General features: G+C 43.1%; 1 protein-coding gene across 5 annotated transcripts in view; it reads left to right on the top strand.

Moving 5' to 3' along the window:
- INPP5B (inositol polyphosphate-5-phosphatase B) overlaps positions 1 to 24,032 on the top strand; it is a 219,723-nt gene extending 195,691 nt beyond the window's left edge. For all 5 annotated transcript variants that reach the window (XM_077295945.1, XM_077295947.1, XM_077295948.1 and 2 more), the window contains 9 exons: positions 521 to 656; positions 3,729 to 3,839; positions 9,434 to 9,599; positions 14,012 to 14,247; positions 14,337 to 14,450; positions 15,501 to 15,585; positions 16,863 to 16,990; positions 22,054 to 22,165; positions 23,585 to 24,032. In XM_077295945.1, coding sequence (XP_077152060.1) covers positions 521 to 656; positions 3,729 to 3,839; positions 9,434 to 9,599; positions 14,012 to 14,247; positions 14,337 to 14,450; positions 15,501 to 15,585; positions 16,863 to 16,990; positions 22,054 to 22,165; positions 23,585 to 23,706 — 1,210 coding nt within the window. In that variant the 3' untranslated portion in view covers positions 23,707 to 24,032. The remainder of the gene's footprint in view (positions 1 to 520; positions 657 to 3,728; positions 3,840 to 9,433; positions 9,600 to 14,011; positions 14,248 to 14,336; positions 14,451 to 15,500; positions 15,586 to 16,862; positions 16,991 to 22,053; positions 22,166 to 23,584) is intronic.
- The last annotated feature ends 1,203 nt before the right edge of the window (positions 24,033 to 25,235 follow it).

The following is a 25,235-nucleotide window of genomic DNA, read 5'->3' as shown; positions in this document are numbered from 1 at the left end:
CCAGGAGTCCTCGACATTCATGAGCTGCAGGGTAACCCTGCTCGCTGGACGCTGATTGACCGTCCTCTCCCTACACAGTAATTGGGGCTCCCAGCTCGCTTGTGCTGTGACTAAGGATCTACATTTCATAAAAACTACATTGCTGGCACATGTAATACACATTGCTGAAATCAGCGTGGCTGCCACTAGTTTCAGGGCAACAGAAAGGTGGTGACAGATTTTCCACCAAATGTCTTGTCAATAGCATATAACATAACATCCTGACCAAATGCATGAACCCCACTGACACATATGTGCTTTATTCACAGTTTTGATTCACAATGACCCCTGTGACACAGTTTAAATAGCAACAGGTTTTTGCTTTACTTTCTCAGGATCGGTTGGGAATCCAGAGGTCAGGCCCATACCAGGTTTATGTGGTTTACTGGTATTTTATTTCCACCTGACACTGTATTTTTGGTTGTCCTGTGATTGTAACTGCTTTAATGATGTCAATATGATGCTCCATTTTTATTTGTAGTGAAAAATGCCGTGCACCTGCCTGGTGTGATCGCATTCTCTGGAAAGGCAAACATGTGACACAGCTGGATTATCAAAGCGTCATGTGTCTAAAAACCAGCGACCATAAACCAGTCAGATCTGTCTTTAAAATTGGGGTAAGTAGCTATGATTTATTTGTGTAGTGTGTCAGGTCCCATTGACCTCTGTGGAATTCCAGCATTTGCCAAAATCCTCATAGAGTTAAAGGGGTTGGTTCATGTGTGATATGCCATTACTGTCAGGTCTGAGCACTCCAATGGCTGTGACTACTGCCTAAGACAAGAGGAAAGTACAGAGCTTAGACTGGAGGCCAAATGGTCAACCAGCAACTATGTGACTTCAATTTAAGGATCATTGAAAGTGTCAGCATACAGACTTCCACTGATACGTCATGAATGTCTGTCTGAGAAATGAGCATATAAGTAAGAGATGAATGGAGAACATGGTTCTCTTTCTTGCTCTGTTGAAGTCTAATGGAGTTACAGAGTGTGATGCAGTGACCCATGTTACAGCCAGGGGGTGCTGTATGTGCTCCTCAGGATACGCATGGAGGTGTATCTGTAATGGTGATAATGAAACAGTGTCCGGCATGATTGTAAATGGCCGGTATGTGTCGCAGAGGGAGTCTGCGCTGTAAGCCTGTAGTATTGTTGTTGTGGGACCTGTAGTCCCAAAAGTATTTGTATAGTTGAAAGGGAGGCTTGCAGGGTTAGTCAGAGAGCTGGGCGAGACTGACAAACCACACACATCTCCCACCTCTGGGGGTGGTTACAGCTACATAATGTGACCAGGGTTTCGTCACATGGTTCAGAGTGGATGGACCTGAATGTTCAGAATCTGAAGTCCTGAATTGTCAGTGTTGAAATGTCCTGGAGTGGACTGGATTCCTGGAAGCACATGGTGAGGCCATGGACTGAAGGTCGGTGTTGGAAGGTCTTAGCAATGGATAGACTAGACTTCCTGAATAGCACCTGGTGAGACCATGTACCTGCAGAGCGTGGGACGGCTTCAGTGTTGGCAAAGCCAGGACTGACATGGAGTCAGCTTGAGGAGCGGAGCTCCTGGAAGGTAACCCCAGACAAAGGGGGTTGTAATATACGGCAGAGAGGTTTATCTGCTGCATGAACAGACTGGTGGTCATGACATGTTCGTGGATGTAATGAAATGGACTTTATGTGGTTTATGCAGAGTTAATAAACCAAATAGACTGTTTATGTGAGAAAACGTTCCTGTGTGCTTTAATCCCGCTGCCAAGCGAGTGTCTCCAACGCACTCAGGAAGCGCTATCTCACAAGAGGTAGACGAGCAGCGTTCTGAATTCTACCTATGGAACACGTTTTGAAATTCTGTGGACATGCTACAAATGTCTCATGTGGGGAATCGCTTGTAGCCAATAGATAATTTTAATAGAATAGTCCAAAAACACAATGGCAGCTTTAGAGATTTTTTTTTTTCTTTATCCATAGTCGAGGTTTATATATACACTATGTTCCAAATTATTATGCAACTGACATTTTTATCAGATTTTTCTAAATGGTCGGTGCAAATGACAGTCAGTCTAATAAAAGTCATCACCCGTTAGATTATACATTGAATTTTATGGAAGAAACCTCCCAATGATAACAGTATAATCTCCAAAATGAATAAAAACATAAAATGCACTGTTCCAAATTATTAGGCACAGTAGAATTTCTAAACATTTGATATGTTTTAAAGAACTGAAAATGCTCATTTGTGGAATTAGCAGCATTAGGAGGTCACATTCACTGAATAAAAAATCTATTTAACTCCAAAACATCCTAACGGGCCACGTGACATGTTTAACATAGGACCCCTTCTTTGATATCACTTTCACAATTCTTGCATCCATTGAACTTGTGAGTTTTTGGAGAGTTTCTGCTTGTATTTCTTCCCTCCCAGAGCTGCTGTTTTGATGTGAACTGCCTCTCACACTCATAGATCTTTTGCTTGATGATACTCCAAAGGTTCTCTATAGGGTTGAGGTCAGGGGAAGATGGTGGCCACACCATGAATTTATCTCCTTTTTATGCCCATAGCAGCCAATGAGGTATTCTTTGCAGCATGAGATGGTGCACTGTCATGCATGAAGATGATTTTTCTCCAGAAGGCACATTTCTGCTTTTTATACCATGGAGGAAAGTTGTCAGTCAGAAACTCTATACAGTATACTTTGCAGAGGTCATTTCCACACCTTCAGGAACCTTAAAGGGCCCTACCAGCTGTTTCTCCATGATTCCGGCCCAAATCATGACTCCTTCACCTCCTTGCTGTTGTTGCAGCCTTGTTGGGACATGGTGGCCATCCACCAACCATCCACTACTCCATCCATTTGGACCATCCAGCGTTGCTCAACGCTTATCAGTAAACAAGACTGTTTGGAAATTAGTCTTCATGTATGTGTGGGCCCAATGCAACCATTTCTGCTTGTGAACACTGTTTAAGGGTAGCCGAATAGTAGGTTTATGCACCACAGCAAGCCTTTGAAGGAGCCTACACCTTGAGGTTCGAGGGACTCTAGAGGCACCAGCAGCTTCAAATATCTGTTTGCTGCTTTGTAATGGCTTTTTAGCAGCTGCTCTTAATCCGATGAACTTGCCTGGCAGAAATCTTCCTCATTATGCCTTTATCAGCATAAACACATCTGTGCTCAGATACAGCCACAAATCTCTTAACACTACGATGATCACGCTTAAGTTTTCGGGAAATTTCTAATGTTTTCATCCCTTCACCAAGGCATTGCACTATTTGATGCTTTTCGGCAGCAGAGAGATCCTTTTTCTTTCCCATGTTACTTGAAAACTGTGACCTGCTTAATAATGTGGAACATCATTTTTAAGTAGTTTTCCTTTAATTAGAATCACCTGGAAAACCAATTATCACATGTGTTTAAGATTGATTTCAGTGATACACTGAGCCCTGAGACACAATACCATCCACGAGTTTATTTGAAAAACAAAACAATTAAATCTTTGACACTTAAATCCAATTTGCATAATAATTTGGAACACAGTGTGTATATATATATATATATATATATATATATATATATATATATATATATATATATATATATATATATATATATATAATATGTGGTATATATAATTAACTTTTACCAATTTAATAGTCGATGAACACAGTATATTTATCATCTTTTATCTGTGCAGGTAAAAGTGGTTAATGAAGAGCTATATAGAAAAATGTTTGAAGAAATTGTCCGTTCTTTGGACAAGATGGAAAATGACTGCATTCCTTCAGCTACTTTATCTCAGCGAGAGGTATATTAGTAAGGAGCAATATGGTGGTTTGTATGTGTTGGAATTTTTAGTACTGTGGCAGATTTGTTTTGGATTTGGTTACAAAAAAAATGCAGAAAATTGGAGACAGCTCTGCCGTTGTTTGCACCCTAAATGCTGTGGCAAATTGTGTGTGTGTGTGTGTGTGTGTGTGTGTGTGTGTGTGTGTGTGTGTGTGTGTGTGTGTCAGAGCAACGGGATTACAGAGGGACCACTAAACAGCTTTGGGCACTTTTGCCTGCAGCATTCAAAGGGTTAAATGACTACTATTGGCATTATCTCGGACCTCTGCAGTTACACCATTTCTGCTGCAGAGCTTGCACTCACTAAATCAGTATACACTGTGTGCAACATTATTAGGCTAGTGGGTATTCTAACCATATCATCATTTTTAATTTGAATTTCCTTTCTCTAAACTGTCTAAACTTGAATACTTATTGGATGCAGCAGATCATGTAATGTGAATTTGTGTAATGAAGGAGGGTAAGGCTTAAAGTGTGCATAATTCGTAGGCAGCTTGTTTTCCTCAAACGAAGAAGAGATTTAACTGACTCTGAAAAGTAAAAAAAATGTTTAGTCTTACAGAGGGATGCAGCACTCGTGAAATTACTCAGTTTTTGAGGTGTGATTACAGAATCATCAGAAGTTTTGTTTCAAAAAGTCAACAAGTCGCAAAAAACGTGTTGAGAAATAAAGATCCATGTTAGCTGCCAAGAATTTGAGAAGAATCAAACGTGAAACGACCAGGAACCCATTATTCCTCCAGTGCTGACATATTTCAGAACTGCAGCCTCCAAGGTGTTCTGTGCTCAGAGACAAGGGAGGTAAGGAAGGCTGAAACCTTACCACCAGAGGCGTAGCTAGGGTTTTGGTTCAGGGGGGACGAAACTTCTGAGTGGGACCCTAACCAGGTAACCTTGATTACAACTCGGTAATGCACCCTAATAGTGGAGGAGAATCTCAGCAGATGACCGCGCTGTTACTGAAGATAATCTCTATATAAAGTCCAACATAGATATTACCCTCATATGGTCAGTGGTAGATACCAGCCCTACAGAACATATTAGAGATCACAGCACAGTTACAGATAATGACTTAACGCTGACGTTCTTTCTGATGGAATCGTCACTTTTCCCGTCTTTTCCATCTGGCCCAGACCGACATGACAACTTCTTCCAGCCAGGACTCGGCTGCAGAGAATACAACAAAGACACGTTTCACTTCTCATATTCCAGACCCATCACCATCTATTCCCAACCTGCACAAACTCTTCATCCTGCTGATACCCCAATACTGAGCCACTGCTGCCGTATGTGTCCCTATTACTGCCCCTGATACCCCAATACTGAGCCACTGCTGCCATATGTGTCCCTATTACTGCACCTGATACCCCAATACTGAGCCGCTGCAGCCGTATGTGTCCCTATTACTGCCCCTGATACCCCAATACTGAGCCGCTGCAGCCGTATGTGTCCCTATTACTGCCTCCGATACCCCAATACTGAGCCGCTGCTGCCGTATGTGTCCCTATTACTGCCCCTGATACCCCAATACTGAGCCGCTGCCGTATGTGACCCTATTACTGCACCTGATACCCCAATACTGAGCCACTGCTGCCATATGTGTCCCTATTACTGCACCTGCTGTGTGGTTCTCTGTGCCCTCTAAATTCTAAAGCAACTCTCTACAATATAGTAATGCCAGGTGCAAGTGCCCTAGAAAACATTGCCCATATTTTGCCCCCTAGAAAGTAATATTGCCCTGTGTGCCCCTTTGATAGCCACAGTAACCTGAGTTCCCCTATAGCAATAAGTGCCCACTTTACATTTAATAATGTCCCGAGTCTCCCCCTGTACAGCTCCCCTATACACAGTATAATGCTCTCTTATTCACAGTATAATGCACCCACACAGTATACTGACTTTTTAGTAGCCCCCAAACTGTTTGATGGCTTCAACACTGTATAATGACCCCCACACTGTAATCTCCATACTGTATGATGGCCCCCTAGGTAGCCTCCATATACAGTAGCATAATGCACCAAATAGTCCGCAATATAATATAATGCACTCCCCATAAGCAGACTATAGCATACGGCAGCCCCCATAGGCAGACCCTGTAATAAGGCAACCCCCTATAGGCAGACTCTGTAGGATAAGGCAGCACCCCCATAGGCAGACCCTGTAATAAGGCAGCACCCCCATAGGCAGACCCTGTAATAAGGCAGCCCCCTTAGTCAGACCCTGTAATAAAGCAGCACCCCCATAGTCGCCCTGTAAAAAGGCAGCCCCCATAGGCACACCCTGTAAATAGGCAGCACCCCCATAGTCAGACTTTGTAATAAGGCAGCACCCCCATAGTCAGACCCTGTAATAAGGCAGCACCCCCATAGTCAGACTGTAATAAGGCAGCACCCCCATAGTCAGACCCTGTAAAAAGGCAGCCCCCATAGTCAGACCCTGTAATAAGGCAGCACCCCCATAGTCAGACCCTGTAATAAGGCAGCCCCCTTAGTCAGACCCTGTAAAATGGCAGCCCCCATAGGCAGACCCTGTAATAAGGCAGCACCCCCATAGTCAGACTCTGTAATAAGGCAGCCCCCATAGTCAGACCCTGTAAAAAGGCAGCCCCCATAGTCAGACGCTGTAATAAGGCAGCACCATCATAGGCAGACCCTGTAATAAGGCGGCAGACCCTGTAATAAGGCAGCAACCCCATAGTCAGACCCTGTAATAAGGCAGCATCCCCATAGTCAGACCCTGTAATAAGGCAGCCCCCATAGTCAGACCCTGTAAAAAGGCAGCCCCCATAGGCAGACCCTTTAATAAGGCAGCACCCCCATAGTCAGACCCTGTAATAAGGCAGCCCCCTTAGTCAGACCCTGTAATAAGGCAGCACCCCCATAGTCAGACCCTATAAAAAGGCAGCCCCCATAGGCAGACCCTGTAATAAGGCAGTACCCCCATATAGGCAGACCCTGTAATAAGGTGGCAGACCCTGTAATAAGGCAGCACCCCCATAGTCAGACCCTGTAATAAGGCAGACCCTGTAATAAGGCAGCCCCCCATAGGCAGACCCTGTAATAAGGCAGCACCCCCATAGGCAGACCCTGTAATTAGGCGGCAGATCCCCATAGGCAGACCCTGTAATAAGGCAGCCCCCCCATAGGCAGACCCTGTAATAAGGCAGCAAAACCCATAAAAAAATAAATAAATACTCACCTCTCTTCATCCTGGTTCCTGCGCTGCTCCCGCTGATCTCCTGACAGCGGGCGCCGGGCAATGACGTCATCGCGCCCGCTGTCAGTGTCGGCGACGTCAGACGCCGACACTGACAGGGGGATGATGGGAGAACGAGCGTAGCGCTCCTTCTCCCATCAATGCGATCATTGATGGCACCGGGCCCCCCGCCTTCTCAGGGCTCCATAGCGGCAGAGCAGGAAGATTGATTCTCCCTGCTCTGCACCAGAATGTAACTGTATCGGTGCGCGCCGATACAGTTACAGTAGCGCAGCTCCGGGTGGGCCCCCTCAGAGCACCGGGCCCGGGGCGCTCGCACCCTCTGCCCCCCCGGTAGCTACGCTACTGCTTACCACCATTGATCAAGACACTGAAGTTAAAACATCAAGACTGGGCCAAGAAATGGCTAGCCAAGCAGTGGAGACTTCAATGCATTGTTGTACATCAAAATTGTGGTTTTCTTGAAAGATGCAAACTTTTTCCTGTACCACTAATAGAAGAAAGTCTTTTCTAAAAACTGGCAGTAGGTTTGGGAGTTGATATTGAGACCATCTGCAACCTGTATAGGTTCAAATAGCTCATCTTTAATAATACCAGACCATAGCAGTACCCCACCTTCACCTTGCTGGTATCTGAGTCGAAGTGTAGGTCTGTGCCCATTACTAATCCATGGGCCCGTCCATCTGGTCCATCAAGATTCACTCTCATCTCATCTGTCCATAATGTCTTGAGATATTTCTTGGCCCAGTCTTGATATTTCAACATCTGTGTCTTGATCAGTGGTGGTTGGATTTCAGCCTACCTTACCTTGGCCTTGTCTCTGACCACTGAACACCTTATACTTCTGGGCTCTCCAGGGAAGTTGCAGTTATGAAATATGCTAACGTATTCTTTGTCGCTCCACATTTGATTCTTCTGAAGTCTTTGGCAGTTAATGTGCATCTATTTTTAAACATCATTTTGTGACCCTGTTGTAACAAAACTTTTGATGATTCTGTGATCACACCCCAATATCTTAGGGCAGCATGGTGGCTCAGTGGTTAGCACTGTTGCGCCGGGATCCTTGATCTCACTAAGGACAAAATCTGCAAGAAGTTTGTATGTTCTCCCTGTGTGTGTGTGTTTCCTACGGGTTTTCTGGTTTCTTCCCACACTCTATACTGATAGGGAATTTAGATTGTGAGGTCCAATGGAGACAGCGATTATAATGTCTGTATTATGTACTACTATGGAATATGATGGCACTATATAAGCAAAACATAATCATTTTAGCAATTTCAAGAGTGTTGCATCCCTCTGAAAAAACTTGTATTAATTTTTGATTTCTCAGAGACAATTAAATATCTTTTTTGGCCCAGCTTGGAGTTGGAAAATCTACATAAAAATGATATGGTCAGAATACTCACTGCCTAATAATTCTGCATTGTATATAACAGATATGTACTTCATGGGCATGGACAAGGCGCAGATCTAATGTGCAGCCTGCCTGTCATGTTGAGAATTACAATACTCATGTCTGATTGCAGCATCGCACAATGGCAAAAGGTCATGGTTCTTGGAATGCAGGGATGAAAAACTGGAAAAGAAAAATCAAACAATCTTGCTGAGGTTGGAAGAAGATAACATGGCCACCCACCTTACATGGCTTTCTACATAGTGTGCAACTGCTAGCGTGAATGACATATAAATGTACATAAGCATACACTTCTACTAAAGATAATAGAAAGGAAATAATTGACTTTTTCAGGTCAAGTTTTAGAGGGATAGTCCACTGCTTGGACAGCTTCTTGTTAAATGCCGAGTTCCCCGAGGAAAATAAAATCTTGTTCTTTCCTCCCGCACTGGTGCCGTTCCAGCAATGTCTGTCTGCACTGGGTCGCCTTTACTATTTTATCAGAGTGGACATCTGATCTGGCGAAATAGTGATGAGCAGCAGCAGCCGATCAGCTACCACTGATTATGTGACGTGAGCACTGCAGCCAGTGTCACATGAGCACTAAGAGACCCGGTTCCGACATTGCTGTTATGGCGCTGATGCAGAAGGTGAGATTAAGCTTTTCTGATGTTACTTGGGGGATGTATGCATTTAAAGGGGTTGTCTACTTTTAGGTTTCTTTTAAATGTTTCTGCTTAGTGATTTAGGTACTGAATACTAATTCATGCTAAAGATGGCTTTCCATCACCTCATATCAAACTTGTCATTCATAACATGATGGTAGACTTCTTTCATAATTTTTCTTTGTTTTCTATACCATGCCCACACATACACAGTGAAACGATAGATCAGCGTTACTGATAAAGGAAACTCAGCATTCTGATGTGTCATCTATTCCACAGTTTTCCTTTAAGGATGTGAAGTACATGCAGCTGCAAGTCCAGACATTCACCATTCATAATGATGGGCAGGTGGCATGCCAGTATGAATTCATAAGTAAGCTGGACGAACGGTCGTACAGCAAGCAATGGCTCCGAGCGAATCCAAGCAAAGGATTTCTGACCCCAGGTATGTGCACTTTCTATTGTGTGCCGCCACTCCTGGGGTTCACTGTATTCCCACAAGTAAATCTATATTTAGGAATTGTGTTAGATGTCTTGAGAAACCCTTTAATTTGGAAACCATGATAAGGTATGGTATTATATCTACATTTTCCCAGTGAATCTAACTGCCATACCCGTTTATGAAATGAAATATCTTTCTATTACAGTTTAGGAAATGCTAATGGTTACACCAATTCATATACACAGCGGTCTTCATGTACAAAACCAAGATAAAATGTCTTACTGTTGTCCTTGCATAAAATAACATTACTTTTTCACAAGTAAGGAAAAATTGTGAATTATCATGAGAATCTAGAATTTATCAGTTTATATATTTTAAGATAAAAAAGACTAAAGACACACAACCCCACCCCTCCAGATATACTCGATGAAACCTGACAAAGCTGGCTAATTTCAGCTATGGGCCCCCTGGACGCTTCCCTACAGCTGTCACGGGAGAGGAGGCTTGGGCAGCTTGAACTCAGATGCCATATATTTTATTAAAGTAGGTTAATGGTTGAATAACTGGTGTGTCATGATGATGACTAGGGAGTCCACAGCCATACACATTTTCATCTATGTTAACCATTACACTCATTCAAACTCGCCAAAACGTTCTTGCAAAGAGTGTTTGTGAACTAGTAACTATTGGACGAAAGAGGCCTAAGCGGTCTTCATACTTGCATTTAAATCTCCCAATGGCTATATTTATATAAAATGTTACCCTTTCTGATCAGGCTGAGCTGTTCTTGCTGTCTAAACCATATGGGCACCAATATTAGGGCAGTGTGGTCCATGGGCCCTGTCCTGGGTACAGCATTGTACCTGGTTTTGTCATATTGGAAGCCTTGGTGCAGAAGTATATGGAGCCCATTAACAATTAGTGTGGATTACAAGCTAGGCTTGTATATATGGAGTATAATGCCACTGGAGACTTATCATCCCCATCATATTGCTGTAAGGTTTTGCCTGGCTGTTGACTGTTTCTGACTGGCCATAGCCTGTATCCCATTTGTAGACTATAGACAAGTGATGGTGAACCTTTTAGAGACCAAGTGCCCAAACTGCAATACAAAACCAACTTATTTTTCGCAAAGTGCTGTGAATGCTGAGGTTTTAGATTACAAAGACAACTCGTTCATTAGCACGCTATAGAGTCAATATCAAAGAGCTTGTAAGCACTGCACTCCAAGCCTAAGATACTAGCCACCAATTGTAGTGAATTTCTGTTCTTGAGAATGGAGAGGATTTTTAATCAAAAGTAAAATTGAAAAAATTTTTGTTTTTACAACCTCTTTGCAATTGTAACCCTTTTTCATGATGAGAACAAACCCTTTAAGGCAGGGTACCAAACTCAAATGCACAGAAGGCCAATGTTAAAAGCTTGCAAGTTGCAGGCCAGCTTTGATATTTGTTAAAAAAAATGTCTACAATTGAGGACGTTTTTCCTTATCAAATAAAACAATTAACTTTTGGAATTCTAGTGGAATAATATAATATGTTATATAACAGCAGTAAAAGGCATACGTCCCAATGGCCTAATTTAAATATGTAAAAACAAAGGATAAAAAAAACACTAAATAAAACTGATAATAAAAGTATGATGCAAACAAAAGTGCTCCCAAACACAGTATGATACCCCAATAGTGAACTACTCCACAGGCACAGTGATGACCCTACTGTACCCCCCTCCCTAAGTCCCCCCAAAAAAGAATGGTGAACCCCATCACAGTATGATTCTCCAACTGTAAACCCCACACAGCCCTCCATACAGTATAATGGGTGCATAAAGTCCTCCATGCAGTACAATGTCTCTACATAGATCTCCATAAAGTATAATGGCTCCACATAGTCCTCCATACAGTGTAATGGCCCCCACATAGTCCTGCATACAGTGTAATGGGCCCCACATTATGGTCCATGCAGTATAATGGCCCCACACGATGCTCCATACTGTATCATGGTTCCATATAGTGCTCCATACTGTATAATGGCCTCACATAGTGCTCCATACTGTATAATGGCCCCACACAATGCTCTATACAGTATAATGGCCTCACATAATGCTCCATAGTGTATAATGGCCCCACACAATACTCCATACTGTATAATGGCCCCACACGATGCTCCATACTGTATAATGGCCCCACATAGTGTTTCATATTGTATAATGTGCCCACATAGTACTCTATACAGTATAATGGCCTCACATTAAAAAAACAAACAAAAAGCCGTATATACTCGTGTATAAGCTGACCTGAGTATAAGGCGGGGCACCTAATTTTGCCACACAAAACTGGGAAAACATATTGACTCGAGTATAAGCCAGGTATGCATTGTCCCCTAATCCCTATTCTGGTGTGCATGGTTCCTCATTCCCATCCTTGTCTGTATGGCTCCTTATTCCCATCCTTGTATGTATGGCTTCTCATCTATATCTTTGTATGCATGGCTCCTCATCACCATCCTTGTATGCATGGCTCCTCATCACCATCCTTGTATGCTGGCTCCTCATCCCTCATCCTTGTATGCATGGCTCCCCATCCCCATCCTTGTATGTATGGCTCCTCATCCCCATACTTGTATGCCTGGCTCCTCATCCTTGTATGCCTGGCTCCTCATCCCCATCCTTGTATGCATGTCTCCTTATCCCCATCCTTGTATGCATGGCTTCTTATCCCTATCCTTGTATGCATGGCTCCTCATCCCCCATCCTTGTATGCATGGCTCCTCATTCCCGTCCTTGATTGCATGGCTCCTCATCCCTATCCTTGTATGCATGGCTCCCCATCCCCTTCCTTGTATGCATGGCTCCTCATCCCCATCCTTGTATGCATGTCTCCTTATCCCCATCCTTGTATGCATGGCTTCTTATCCCTATCCTTGTATGCATGGCCCCTTATCCCTATCCTTGTATGCATGGCTCCTCATCCCCCATCCTTGTATGCATGGCTCCTCATTCCCGTCCTTGATTGCATGGCTCCTCATCCCTATCCTTGTATGCATGGCTCCCCGTCCCCTTCCTTGTATGCATGGCTCCTCATCCCCATCCTTGTATGCATGTCTCCTTATCCCCATCCTTGTATGCATTGCTTCTTATCCCTATCCTTGTATGCATGGCTCCCCATCCCCTTCCTTGTATGCATGGCTCCTCATCCCCATCCTTGTATGCATGGCTCCTTATCCCCATCCTTGTATGCATGGCTCCATATCCCCTATGGGAGTGGAGAGAGGTGAATATTCATTACCTTTACCCCTTTCTGCCATCGGATGGAATAGTACGTCCGATGGCAGATCCCCTGCTTTGATGGGGGCTCCAGCGGTGAGCCCGCATCAAAGCCGGGACATGTCAGCTGTTTTGAACATTTTTAGCATTTAGTAAACCTAGCAAAAAAGCCAAACAAAAAACAAGTGTGGGATTGCACTTTTTTTGCAATTTCACCGCACTTGGAATTGTTTTCCCGTTTTCTAGTACACGACATGGTAAAACCTATGGCGTTGTTCAAAAGTACAACTCATGCCGCAAAAAATAAGCCCTCACATGGCCATATTGACTGAAAAATAAAAAAAGTTATGGCTCTGGGAAGAAGGGGAGCGAAAAAAACGAAGACGCAAAACTTAGAAAAGCTCCATGGGTTGAGGGGTTAGTGAGTGGGCACCTGTGATCACCCGGCCGCTGCAGGAAGCCGGCGGCTGTAACTGTGTGCGCACTATAGGAGAAATTAATATTCATTGCCAGTGCATTGAAAATTCATTTCTCTTTAGCAGCAGGTACAGGCTTTAGCCGCAGCCGCCGGCCTTTGCCTCCTGTGACCCGCTGCTCCCCCTACCCTGACGTCTTCTGTCACAATGACTCGCGTATATTCCGAGGGGGGCGTTTTCAGCACAAAAAAAATGCAGAAAACTCGGCTTATACATGAGTATATACGGTAACTACTCATTTCTGCCCATTCCAATGCTGATCTGGTCTCTATATATATCACAACCCTACCTGTGGGCACCAGCACCGCCACTCTCCTCAGCCCGTGCACAGGCTGAGGGAGGATGCGTGACCTGATGGGATGGCGCGCGTGCAGAGGAGATTGGCCACAGTGCTAGTGATGACGGAGATGGCGAGGGCGCTGAGAAGAGTGGTGGTGGGACTAGTCCTGAGGAGGTGGCGTGTGCCATAGGTACGCCGCCACTGCTATAGACTGTTGCACATCGGTGGCCTGTTTATAGGTACAAGGGCAAGCTAGACATCTTTGGCATTTCCAATGACTATTCTCCTGCTGTCAGGAATGACAGTCTGTATAGTGTCCTAACATTTTACATAATAGTAATCCATATTTTACCAGTCTGAAAAGGCCAACCAAGCCTTTTATTTTCTGTTTGTAGGATCAGAAGCACAAATAGAGCTGGAGTTATTCGTCAATAACCAGACAGCGGCTCGACTAAACTCTGGGGAGGAGAAATTGGAGGACATTTTGATTCTACACTTAGATAGAGGAAAAGATTTCTTCTTGTCTGTGAGCGGAGAATATCTGTACAGCAGCTTTGGATCCTCCATCCAGATGTTGTGTTATATGAGAGAGCCCATCAGAGACATGTCTGCCAACAAAATCCAAGAACTGGTATGGTCATCCTGTCATAGTGGTCCAAATGCTATAGCTCTATATCTTTATGACTATATAAAAATTACATGTTTTCCTTGTCACATTAGGCACATATGCCTCTTCAAATGAAGGATGATTTTGTTGGTGCAGAGAAACCTTTAGATGTGCCAAAAGAGCTGTGCATGATGGTGGATCACTTATACCGGAATGCATCCCTGCAGGTCAGATTATTCCGATTCCTCACTCAATTTGAGCCATTATTGAGGAGTTTATAGGTAGAAGAGATGGGTTTTATAACGTAACCTTTCATGGACAGGTCATCAATACACTAATAAACCTAAATGCCACAGGATTGCTTTAGATCTTGACTACATACCAATATAATGCCTTGTGGAAGAACGTATTACTCATATACAGTGTATGTGTCACCTGCACTTGAGCTTTTTCAGCATATTAATGTCTTTACTTTACTAACATCTAGCGCCATTAATTCCACGTGCCTAGAGAAATTATCATCACTGTCCCCATTGGGGCTCACAATCTAGAGTCCCTATCAGTATTTCTTTGGCGTGTGGGAGGAAACCAGAGTAGCTGAGGAAACCTACTCTAACACGGGGAGAACATACAAACTCCTTGCAGATGTTGTCCTTGGTGGGACAAGGGTGCAGTGCTAACCACTGAGCCACCATGCTGCATACCACAGTTTCCTCCCTAAAGTAGTCAGACGGCGTATAACATGGACGACAGTCGCTATGCTCGGACTGGCTGGCGACTTTCCTGACCCGAGCATGACGCCATGTATTTCTATGGAGCTGTCACGCTCTAATCCGTGCCCCCTAATTTTAAATGTACACTAATAGATACATCTCCACCAAACCTTTGTATAAGGCACCGTTGGTTGGCAGCTATTAATCCTGCCCCACCACAGTACTCGTATATATTACACATGAATTCATGTCTAATGGGTCTTAATAGGGCAGCACTTATGGCAGCTTTATTTTCACAATGGATTTCAACATGATCAGTTGTGATTCAGTTTTTGTCCCCTGAAATCTGCAGTGAAACGTTGGGACACATTAGATGGTTCTCCTGTTAATATAAGTTTCACATGACCTTTCTCTGTGGCGTATAGACCCCTTTGAGCAAAATATTTTATGCAGCCGATAGCTCTAATTTTGCATGTGGAAGATCTGTTAATTTCAGTGCTTGTGACATGAAATAATGGATATGGAATTAGACATAACTGTACATTTTTTTTCTGTTTGTTTTAGGAAGATTTATTTCAGCAGCCTGGGCTAAGATCTGAATTTGAAGCCATTAGAGACTATTTAGATACTGGATTTCCAGAGTCTATCCGTATCCTTTAAGTGGTAAAATATAGCTCATTCAGATGTTCCTTTTTTTTTCCTATATGCTTTTAAAAAACTGACTTTTTTATCATTGTGCTACATCTGTTTTCATTAGTTTTTGGTTTATGTTTCACTAGCAATATTGCATCCCATCGCATCTCTTCTATGCTGTAGTGGGGGGTTAAAGATTAACAGACCTGAAAGCTTTTAGCGTCGAGCTATGGATTAATGTGTCCCTGACCACATAATAACAATAACAATGAAAAACTGATGTGCATTTGAAATACAATACATGCACAGTTATAATGCCAAGAATGGAAGTGTCACAGGCTCACGGTCCATGGGCTGGCAGCTGTTAATAGGGATTCCATGGACAGGCTTAGCACAAGCAGTTCTGTTAATTAGCTACTAGGGGTTTCCCTGGCCCTCACTTTTTAACCTTTGTACAGGGATCTAGACTTACCCAGTGACCCTTGGGGTGAGGCCATGCAGTAAGCTGCTGACATGTGAAGCAAGCTTGTGGTAAGAAGGGGTTGATTGCAAAAGATCAGATGTGTGATGAAATCGGAAAGCAAGCGGGTTTACAAAACACAAGCCAAAGTCACAAAATGGAATCAACAAAGTAGCACAACAGGAGAAATGGCTCAGAACCGTAACTAACTAGGTCTAGCTAAACTAAATAACTGGCAGCAAGAGACTGTCTGCTGGGGTTTACATAAAAAGGAGCCCCATCCATGGTTCCCAGCAAAGAGCTAGTTACATACCAGCTCACTGCAGCAAAACACAGGTGGACAGGAAAGGGACAGCTAGTCTCAGCAGTCTAAAAGCTAAACTGCCGCATGCTGTTCACACATGGCTGTGATGGGAAATAAAGGATTGGTAGTACAAAAAGGAAGCCATTAGGTGATGGTAGAGGACAGATGCACAACATGGTCAGCGTATACCTTTGATTGTTAGCATCGCATTCAGTATATAAATGTCAGCAGTCTACGCCCACCGTGGAAATGCAATTATACAGCTTCACCCCATAATATAATTATAAAAATAATGCTGACTTCCTCCTGCCATGGCTAATATAACGAATAGTTAACGTTGAGTGTCTTTTAAGAAGTTATTCATGTGACCAGTCTTCCATTGATACAGGGCTTTTAATTAAGGTGAAGAAAGCCCCATAATGTATTGTACACTCAATATATGCAGATTTCTACCACATGGAAATCTGATAGGCTCTTGTACGTGTGTGTGCTTTTGTGGAGCAGTCTGGTTTCCTTAATATTCTGCAAGCTGGAAGCAACCATTCTATTATTGAGGCATTGCTGCTATTTCTAGAAGGCCTCCCAGAGCCTGTTATCTGCTACAGCTTCTATGACAGATGTGTACAGCATGCTGGAGACTATATCGGCAGTGGAGAGGTAATGACTTGCATGTACAGTACATCATTTTTTATTGCTTATCTTCTAGCCAAAAAATGATGATCGCCATATCATTTAGCCGCCTGCCGGGTTGGCTCTAGCAGTTGTAGAAGCCAGACCCACAAGCAAAACTAATAGTTTAGTAATATTTTTGTAGTCTTTATAAACCTCCCTAAAACCTCATGGAAAAGTGACGTGATTGCCCAGAGCAGTGATTTTAGAAATTATTGGCCTAAAAGTCACTGGGAAACTGCAAACTGATTGGTGGCAATGGACCAAAAGGCCTCTTATTCCTCACAGACTTTTGTTAAAGAAGACAGAATTTCTCTCTTGGGTAAATCATTGGATCCTAAGAGCACTAGGTGGTCACTAACTTTACTTTTACTAGTTGTTAGGGTAATTAGCCAAAGCTAACTAGAGGTTTCTTTTTCTTTGTTTTAAAAGGCTTCTTTTACCTTAGTGTGTAGCTAGCACGTGAGCTCAGCCTTACAAGTGTATACATTAGAGACCCCTGTACAGGAAACATTCAGCTACATTAGTATCGCCATATTAGTATCTGGCACGTTTCTCATGTAACTGATGCAAGTCACTGAAAATTCTGTCCTTTTCTGCCTTAGTTTTCTCAGTTTAGGAAAGCCGGGTTACAACTAATATGGCCACTATTGTAATATACACTGATGTTGCAAACCCGGCTTTCTTAGAGGAGTTCTGGAAGAGGTGATACATTACGCCATAACCAGCAGAGGCTCTGAAGGCTAAGTGATGGATGGCTTGTTCCAAAGTTTTTAGAGGATTTTTTTAAAAATGGCAAAACTCATTTTATTACTGCATCCCTGTACCTGCACTGTCCCTAAAATGAAAATAAAATCACTGTAAGGGCTCGCTCACATTCACATATAAAAAAAATCCATCCAATTTTGCTCCTGAAAAGTTAGACAAGTGGAATCTGTATGGTTGAACTTGCCATGTGAGTGCAATAAGTGTGTGATTATTTTCTTCTAGAATTGCCTATGCAATGCATTTTTAACATCTTTTACATACTGTAGTGCTCTATGTAGCTTAAAACTAGTTTACAAAAGTAATAAAGCAATCTTATATAAACATATAGATACATGGATAGCTAGATATCCTGCACATATATAATTTCACAAGTCCCTTACACAGAGGTGTATCTAGGTTTTCTGGCACCCAAAGCAAGAATTAAGTTTTGCGCCCCCACACAAACACACCCACAAACACACATGCGATTTGAACACTTAGTCATGTGCCAAACTGCTCTAACTAATTCTCTAAACGTTCAGTGAAAAACTGAGAGAAGCAGGAAGAAATGCGAGCTGTCACATGGCCGTAAGTATGAAAATCGCATATGAGTGAAGTTGCCATACGATGACTGCTGGAACCTGCAAAGCTGAATCCTGACAGTGAGGAGAACACACACTGTTAGGATTGGCTGCAGGGCTTCATTTTATAATTAAAGCGCTTGTCCAGGTTTGAGATTTAAGTCTATGTGCAGGTTTCTGAATTATTACAGCACATGCACTGCACACTTTCAGTATTCTTCCTTAGGCTGCTTTCACACTAGCGTCGGCAAGGTGCCGACGCGGTTGTGAAAATAATGCCTGACGTGGGCAGCGGAAGCAGTCTTACAAAGCTTCCGCTGCCCCATTGTAAGGTCCGGGGAGGAGGGGGTGGAGTTTCGGCCGCGCATGTGCGGTCGAAAATGGTGGACACGACGTGCAAAAAAAACGTTACATGTAACGTTTTTTTGTGCCGACTGTCCGCCAAAACACAACGCAACCGTCGCACGACGGTTGCCACGTGTGGCCACACGTGGCAGTGCGTCGTTAATGTTAGTCTATGGGGAAAAAACGCATCCTGCAGACAACTTTACAGGATGCGTTTTTTTCTCCTAAACGACGCATTGCGACGTATACCAAACGATGCTAGTGTGAAAGTAGCCTTACCGGTGGCAAGAGCGGACGGTCATGTCAGCACAAGTATGTGTTTTCTATACTTCTAGCCACATTCCAACTAGACGTGCCCGGCCTCGCTCAGTTCATTTTCATTGAGTGAGGCCACTTATGTCTCATCGGCACATGATCACATGTATGTAAATCGCTGGCACGAGAGAATCCTGACAGCGTGCAGGGCGCACTGTGAGAACTCAAAAGTGTGAAGTCACAAAGAATAACTGCAGTCTCATGATAAATTTGGACAACCCCTTTAATGCTCCTAACATAAATAAAAATATGAGAATTAGCCAGTATCACAAATAACATTTACACCCAGGTATCTTATAGATGACGTCGCCTCTGGAGTCATTCTTTCTTTTGTTTCTTCATCTTGTCAAGACTCCATGGTGAGTTCTATCATCCACAGCTCATTTCTGCAGACTTCCATCTTCTTTAGTCTCCTGCAGCACATCCCCACACGATGCCCTTAAAGATGGCAGTGTCATTACAATGCTCCTGAATAAAAATATCTGCCCTACGCTGAGCCACCGGATTAAATAACTGCCCCTCACTATATTCCCTGCAGAAAATATGACCCCACACTGTTCCTCTTATGGTACATGTTCTTCACACTGCCAACCACTGGGGGAGAAACTTCCGACAGCTGCATTAGGCGGTCCGATTGCGCCCCTCCCCCCCGCCGGCTGAACCCGGGAAACATGCCCTGGCTGCTTCCCTCTAGATATGCCTCTGCCCTTACATATAATAAACTTGCACACTTTAGTGCCTTTCATGCTTTCATGTGGCACTAAAGGGTGTTTAACCTTGTTTAACCAAATAAATAAATTAAAAAACAACATGGGGTCCCCCCATTTTTGATAACAGCAAAGGTAAAGCAGACAGCTGTGAGCTGATATCAGGTTGGGAAGGTACCTGGTTATTGGGCACTTCCCAGCCTGAAATACCAGCCTGCAGCCACTCCAGAAGTGGTGCGCTTTGCCTCTCTCTCCCCGATTTTTGCCATTACAGTGTGGTGGCAATCGGGTTAATGGTAATTGGGATTGATGTCAGCTGTGACTTGTCAAAACTCACATCTGGCATCAAGCCCTGGTGTTAGTAATGGAAAGACGTCTATCAGACCCACCATTACTAACTACTAACTCAGTAATTAAAAATAAAAACACACACAAAAAAATAATAATTTAATTGAAAAAACAAACCCTTTCCATGGTTAACCAATTTATTAAATAACATGCAGGTCCGCCGTAGTCCCCCGAATCCGACGTTGTCCACAAATGGCTACCTGAAAAACATAAAAACAGAGAATAAAAAAACAAAACACTGTGCCTTGTTCACCAATTTATTACAAAAAAAATGTTCCCACGCAGGTCCGATGTAGTACAGCATTCCCCGACTGCGGCCCGGCAACTGTAAATAGCAGTAAGTAACGTTACTGCTATTCACAGTTGACGGGTACTGACGTCACCACTTATCAGAGTTGCCGGCTCCCTCTGCGCTCCGAGACCCGACGGCTCAGAATAACTATACCGCTCATCAGAGGCTCCGAATCAAGTCTCAGTGCACCACAGCAAATCGGGAAGAGTGAGCCAAAGTGCCAGAATTGCAGAATTGGAGCATCTCATGTGTTACTCCACTTCTGGGGCAGCTGCGGGCTGGTATTCTTAGGCTGGGAAGGGCCCAATAACAATGGACCTTCCCAACCTGATGATATCAGCTCACAGCTGTCTGCATTACCTTTGCTGGTTATCAAAAATAGGGGCACCCCACACCAAAGAGTTAAAGTTTATTATATGTTGGGGGCTTGTGACATTAAATATCTACAGGAAATCTATTCTACATATCTTGTCTATCTATTCTGACGGTACTGGTTGTGAGTGTACTGTACTTGGCTGATAAAATTTTGTGGTTCCTTTTTGAGATGTGTGCATAAAGATTGAATGGTCCACGTGCCATACGATTTTTGCTTGTTTTTTTTCTCGCACCCATTGACTTTCATTGCCGAGTCTCGTCTTATTTACGGAGTCAATTGCAGCATGCTGCAATTTCTTCCTGACGCTGAATTGAATAACATTGATCAGAGTGCAATACGATGTTTTCTCGCATTGCACTTCTCCGTACTATATTCCAGTGTGAGCGAGCCCTTAAAGAGTTGTCCCCTCCTGTGAACTTAATTAGAAACTTCAGAGAAATAAAATATTTTATTCTTAATGCTCAACCTAAAACAAAACCGAAGAAATGGGCCCATATATGTGTTGGTATAAGTGCAATGTGTAAGTGAACATTCACACTTAACAGACAGAAGCGGGGATAAAAACAATGCACATGTACACTGTGGCCAGATCTGGGTCCTGCTCTGCCCCTCATCTATTTGAGGCCTGCTATCACATGGCAAGGTGAACTAGTTAGGGACCATCCCAATCAGGTACACACACCTTGTCGTGGTGAAATGACTATTACGCTCTTTTGATCAAAATAGTGTCAACTAAGTACTGATGTTATTTACATGTACTATTACCATTTACTCACTACAGGGTATTTGCTCAGTTGTTTTTATCCTGGGTTATTAATACTCAACCTCTCTTGGCATCAGTTGAAAATGATTACAAAGAATCAGAAAAACGTAGCAGCTTTTGATGTGCAACATTAAGTGGTTCCACTTTAAAATCCACGTAAAAAATACTCTACACCCGGAAGACATGATTATTTTTTATGTATTGTTACAAAACTGCAGAGGGAGTTTTTTTTTTTTTCACTTGTCTATCCATCAGAACAAATTGAAATCACTAAATATAGACTGTAGCTAGTGTACCTTTCTAAAGATGTGATATTTCCCAATTAAACTTGCTTAGTGAATTAACATGTGCCTGAAAATACAAGTAGGGCTCATTCACAGGTCAGTGATTTGTCATCAGTGTTTGCATGCCAAAACCAGGAGTGTCTCCAACAGGTGTCCATCTTTCAATTAGAGTTTTTTTTTTTTGCATGTTCCACCCCTGGTTTTGGCATGCAAACACTTATGAAAAATCACTGACGTCTGAATGAGCCCTTTATATTAATATAAAACTAAACAAAACCTTTTATGTCATCTAGATCATTTCCATGTTACCACTGCATCATAAAAATGTCTTCAACTACTTAATCTCATTTTTACGGGGGCTGCTAAATAACGCATTACAGAATCATTTGGATGTCAACATTTTAGGTAAGTTGTTTTTTTTGTTGTTACTATCAACACTTTGATTATTTTTAATCACAGTTGAATAATAAATTATTAAAAATGCACCAAGTGTTTGATCTCTTGTAAGTAAGTATAAATACACCAACTGATTATCCTAAATTAATATGGCCGTAAAGCAGAAATCACATAGAAACACCAAAAAAAGTAAGGCCAAAAGTGTAAATTTTGTAAAAGATATATATAAAGTTTATTAGAGATATCTTAAAAACATATAAAAGAGAGAACACCTCTGGTACAGAAAAAAAAAAGTGGGTACACCCAGATAATATGCAAGCATAAATGTTTACTTCAAATATATTGCTGTCACATATTTTAATAGACCCTATTAGATGTAGGTAATAATCCCAGGAAAAAGGATTGGGGTAATAGGGAGAAATGCAACTGATATTAACAATCTAAGTATAGCAGTAAAATAGACACATGGTGTGAAGTGTGCTAGGCAATGAATCTAAGTGTGCCTATGAAAAACTATAAACATAAGAATGAATGACCTCGGGGAGATCAAAACATCCAACACTGCGGAGACACCATCACGTGTTTCTCAACGCAGTGATCCAGAACACTGCCCCCATCCCTTATGGGAAATATGCAAATGCATGTAGAAAAGCCACGGAGACACCATCACGTGTTTCTCAACGCAAGCAATGAATAGCCAGGTCTTTCACCGGGAAGGAACAACCACGGGAAGGGCAGCATCCAATAAAGGAAAACCACCTATGCCAAAACATGGTATCCATCCACAGACAGCCGTTTCGGGGTATTTGCCCCTCATCAGTGTGGAGTAGGAAACTGGCTATTAGGAGCAGTGCCTAGTGAAAAGACTATAAACCTGGCTATTCATTGCTTGCGTTGAGAAACACTAGGCATCTGGTCACCTAAACCCTCACCTCTCCTAAGAAAAGGCCTCTTGAATACCCTCTTAATGTGCCACTGCTTTATGCTTTGTCAATTGGACTGCGGGCATTAAATGACCGCTGTAAATCATCTCCTGTAATCCAATAGAAAATGAAGGAATCACTCCCTCTAGAGATGAAAAAATCTGTTCACGCTGCCATTGTCTGGACCTCCGTTGCAGCCAGACTTGACTTCTGCACTCAGCTTGCTTGGTGCCTAATCTGCTTAGTAGGCCCTGTGACGTCATAACTTTGTGGGGCCTAGTAAGGGCCAAGAATTCTGGGCACAGAAGTGAAGACCAAACTCTCATGTAGGCCTGGACCAGGGTAGCGCTAATCAGGTTGCTCATCTCCATAAATTCCACCTGAAGTTAATCTGACAAAACCATACTTCATCTGCTGAGCTCATGCTCCCTGCAGAATGGATGCCATGATTAGCATGTACACAGTACAAGGTTTTCCTCTTCTAATAACTTTGTTTTATTCACAGCCAGTATATTTGGAAACCTGTTGCTCCGACCCCTGCCTGATCAGTCAACACCCAGCAACCTGGACAAGAGAAAGTGTCAGGAATTTATTCAGCAGTTCCTCGTTGCAACAGAAAGTCCTTAGTGTCTGGGATGCTGTTTGATCTGCCATCTTTTTCTTATATCCTGGTTGTAAATATCATTTGTTCATATGAATTCTATTTTATTATGTTGTCGATTTCCGGGAGGGACTCCTAGCAAATACCAGAGTGCCTTTAAATAAGCTGTACCCTATGATATGATGTGCAATGGATGAAACACCGTTGGTGATATACATACCACTACCTTGACAATACGTTTAGGGTACAGCCTTTCATATTCATTTCACAACTAAATCGGTTATTCGTCCCAGAATTTAATAGTTCAACCTTTTAGACATAATTTACTTTATTTGTTAAAGGGAACCTGTCACCCCCAAAATCGATGGTGAGGTAAGCTCACCGTCATCAGGGGCTTATCTACAGCATTCTGTAAAGCCCCCGATGTTACCTGAAAGAGGAGAAAAAGAGGTTAGATTATACTCACCCAGGGGCGTTCCCGCTGCGGTCCGGTCAAATGGGCGTCTCAGGTCCGGTCCGGAGCCTCCCATCTTCATTCCATGATGTCCTCTTGTGGTCTTCACGCCGTGGCTCCGGCGCAGGCGTACTTTGTCTGCCCTGTTGAGGGCAGAGCAAAGTACTGCAGTGCGCAGGCGCTGGGCCTCTCCGACCTCTCCGGCGCCTGCGCACTGCAGTACTTTGCTCTGCCCTCAAGACAAAGTACGCCTGCACCGGAGCCGCGGCGTGAAAACCAGAAGAGGACGTCATGGAATGAAGATGGGAGGCGCTGTACCGGACCTGAGACGCCCATCGGACCGGACCGCAGCGGGACCGCCCCTGGGTAAGTATAATCTAATGTCTTTTTCTCCTCTTTCAGGTAACATCGGCGGCTTATCTACAGCATTACAGAATGCTGTAGATAAGCCCCTGATGACAGTGAGCTTACCTCACCATCAATTTTGGGGGTGACAGGTTCCCTTTAAGAACTGCTTAAATAACAATTACACAAAGCATTGGTAATAACAATTGCTCTCATCATTTTGATCTAAAATTCCCCCCCAAAATTAAGTGATTATTTCCTACCTACTCAGTAGTATATTGGTGGATTGCTATTTACTTATTTGTAAAGCATATCTTGTGTAACATTTAAAGAGGACCTATCACTTGCTTAAAAAACTGAGCGAAAAACCATATAAAAATCCCTCAGTTCCCCTGATTCTACTGTGCATTTGTTTTTCTCTGCATCACTGCATTGCAGAGATATTCACATTTGGTTCTTCTGGAGGGCAGTGTGTGAAATCTCTGTTTTGTAGTCCAACTGGATGTTTCTTCAGTCTCTTCTAGGGGCGTGTGCCTTCACGCTTCCCAGATGTTGCCAAACACAGCTTAGAATGTAGGAGTCCATCAGTCTCAGACACTGCTGAACTGAGCTTTGTAGTGCCTGTGAGGGAGGGGCGAAGGAACACACCCCTAGAGAAGACTGAAGAAATGCCCATTTGGACTGCACGCAGAGATTGCACGTACTCTGCTACAATAGTAGCTCTGGCTTTTTTACCAGGTTTTTAACTCCATTTTA

The sequence above is a fragment of the Ranitomeya variabilis genome, chromosome 3 (assembly GCF_051348905.1).
Source record: "Ranitomeya variabilis isolate aRanVar5 chromosome 3, aRanVar5.hap1, whole genome shotgun sequence".
Lineage (NCBI taxonomy): Eukaryota > Metazoa > Chordata > Amphibia > Anura > Dendrobatidae > Ranitomeya > Ranitomeya variabilis.
Note: the sequence above shows the minus strand (reverse complement) of the source record. Positions and strands in the feature narration are given on the sequence as shown.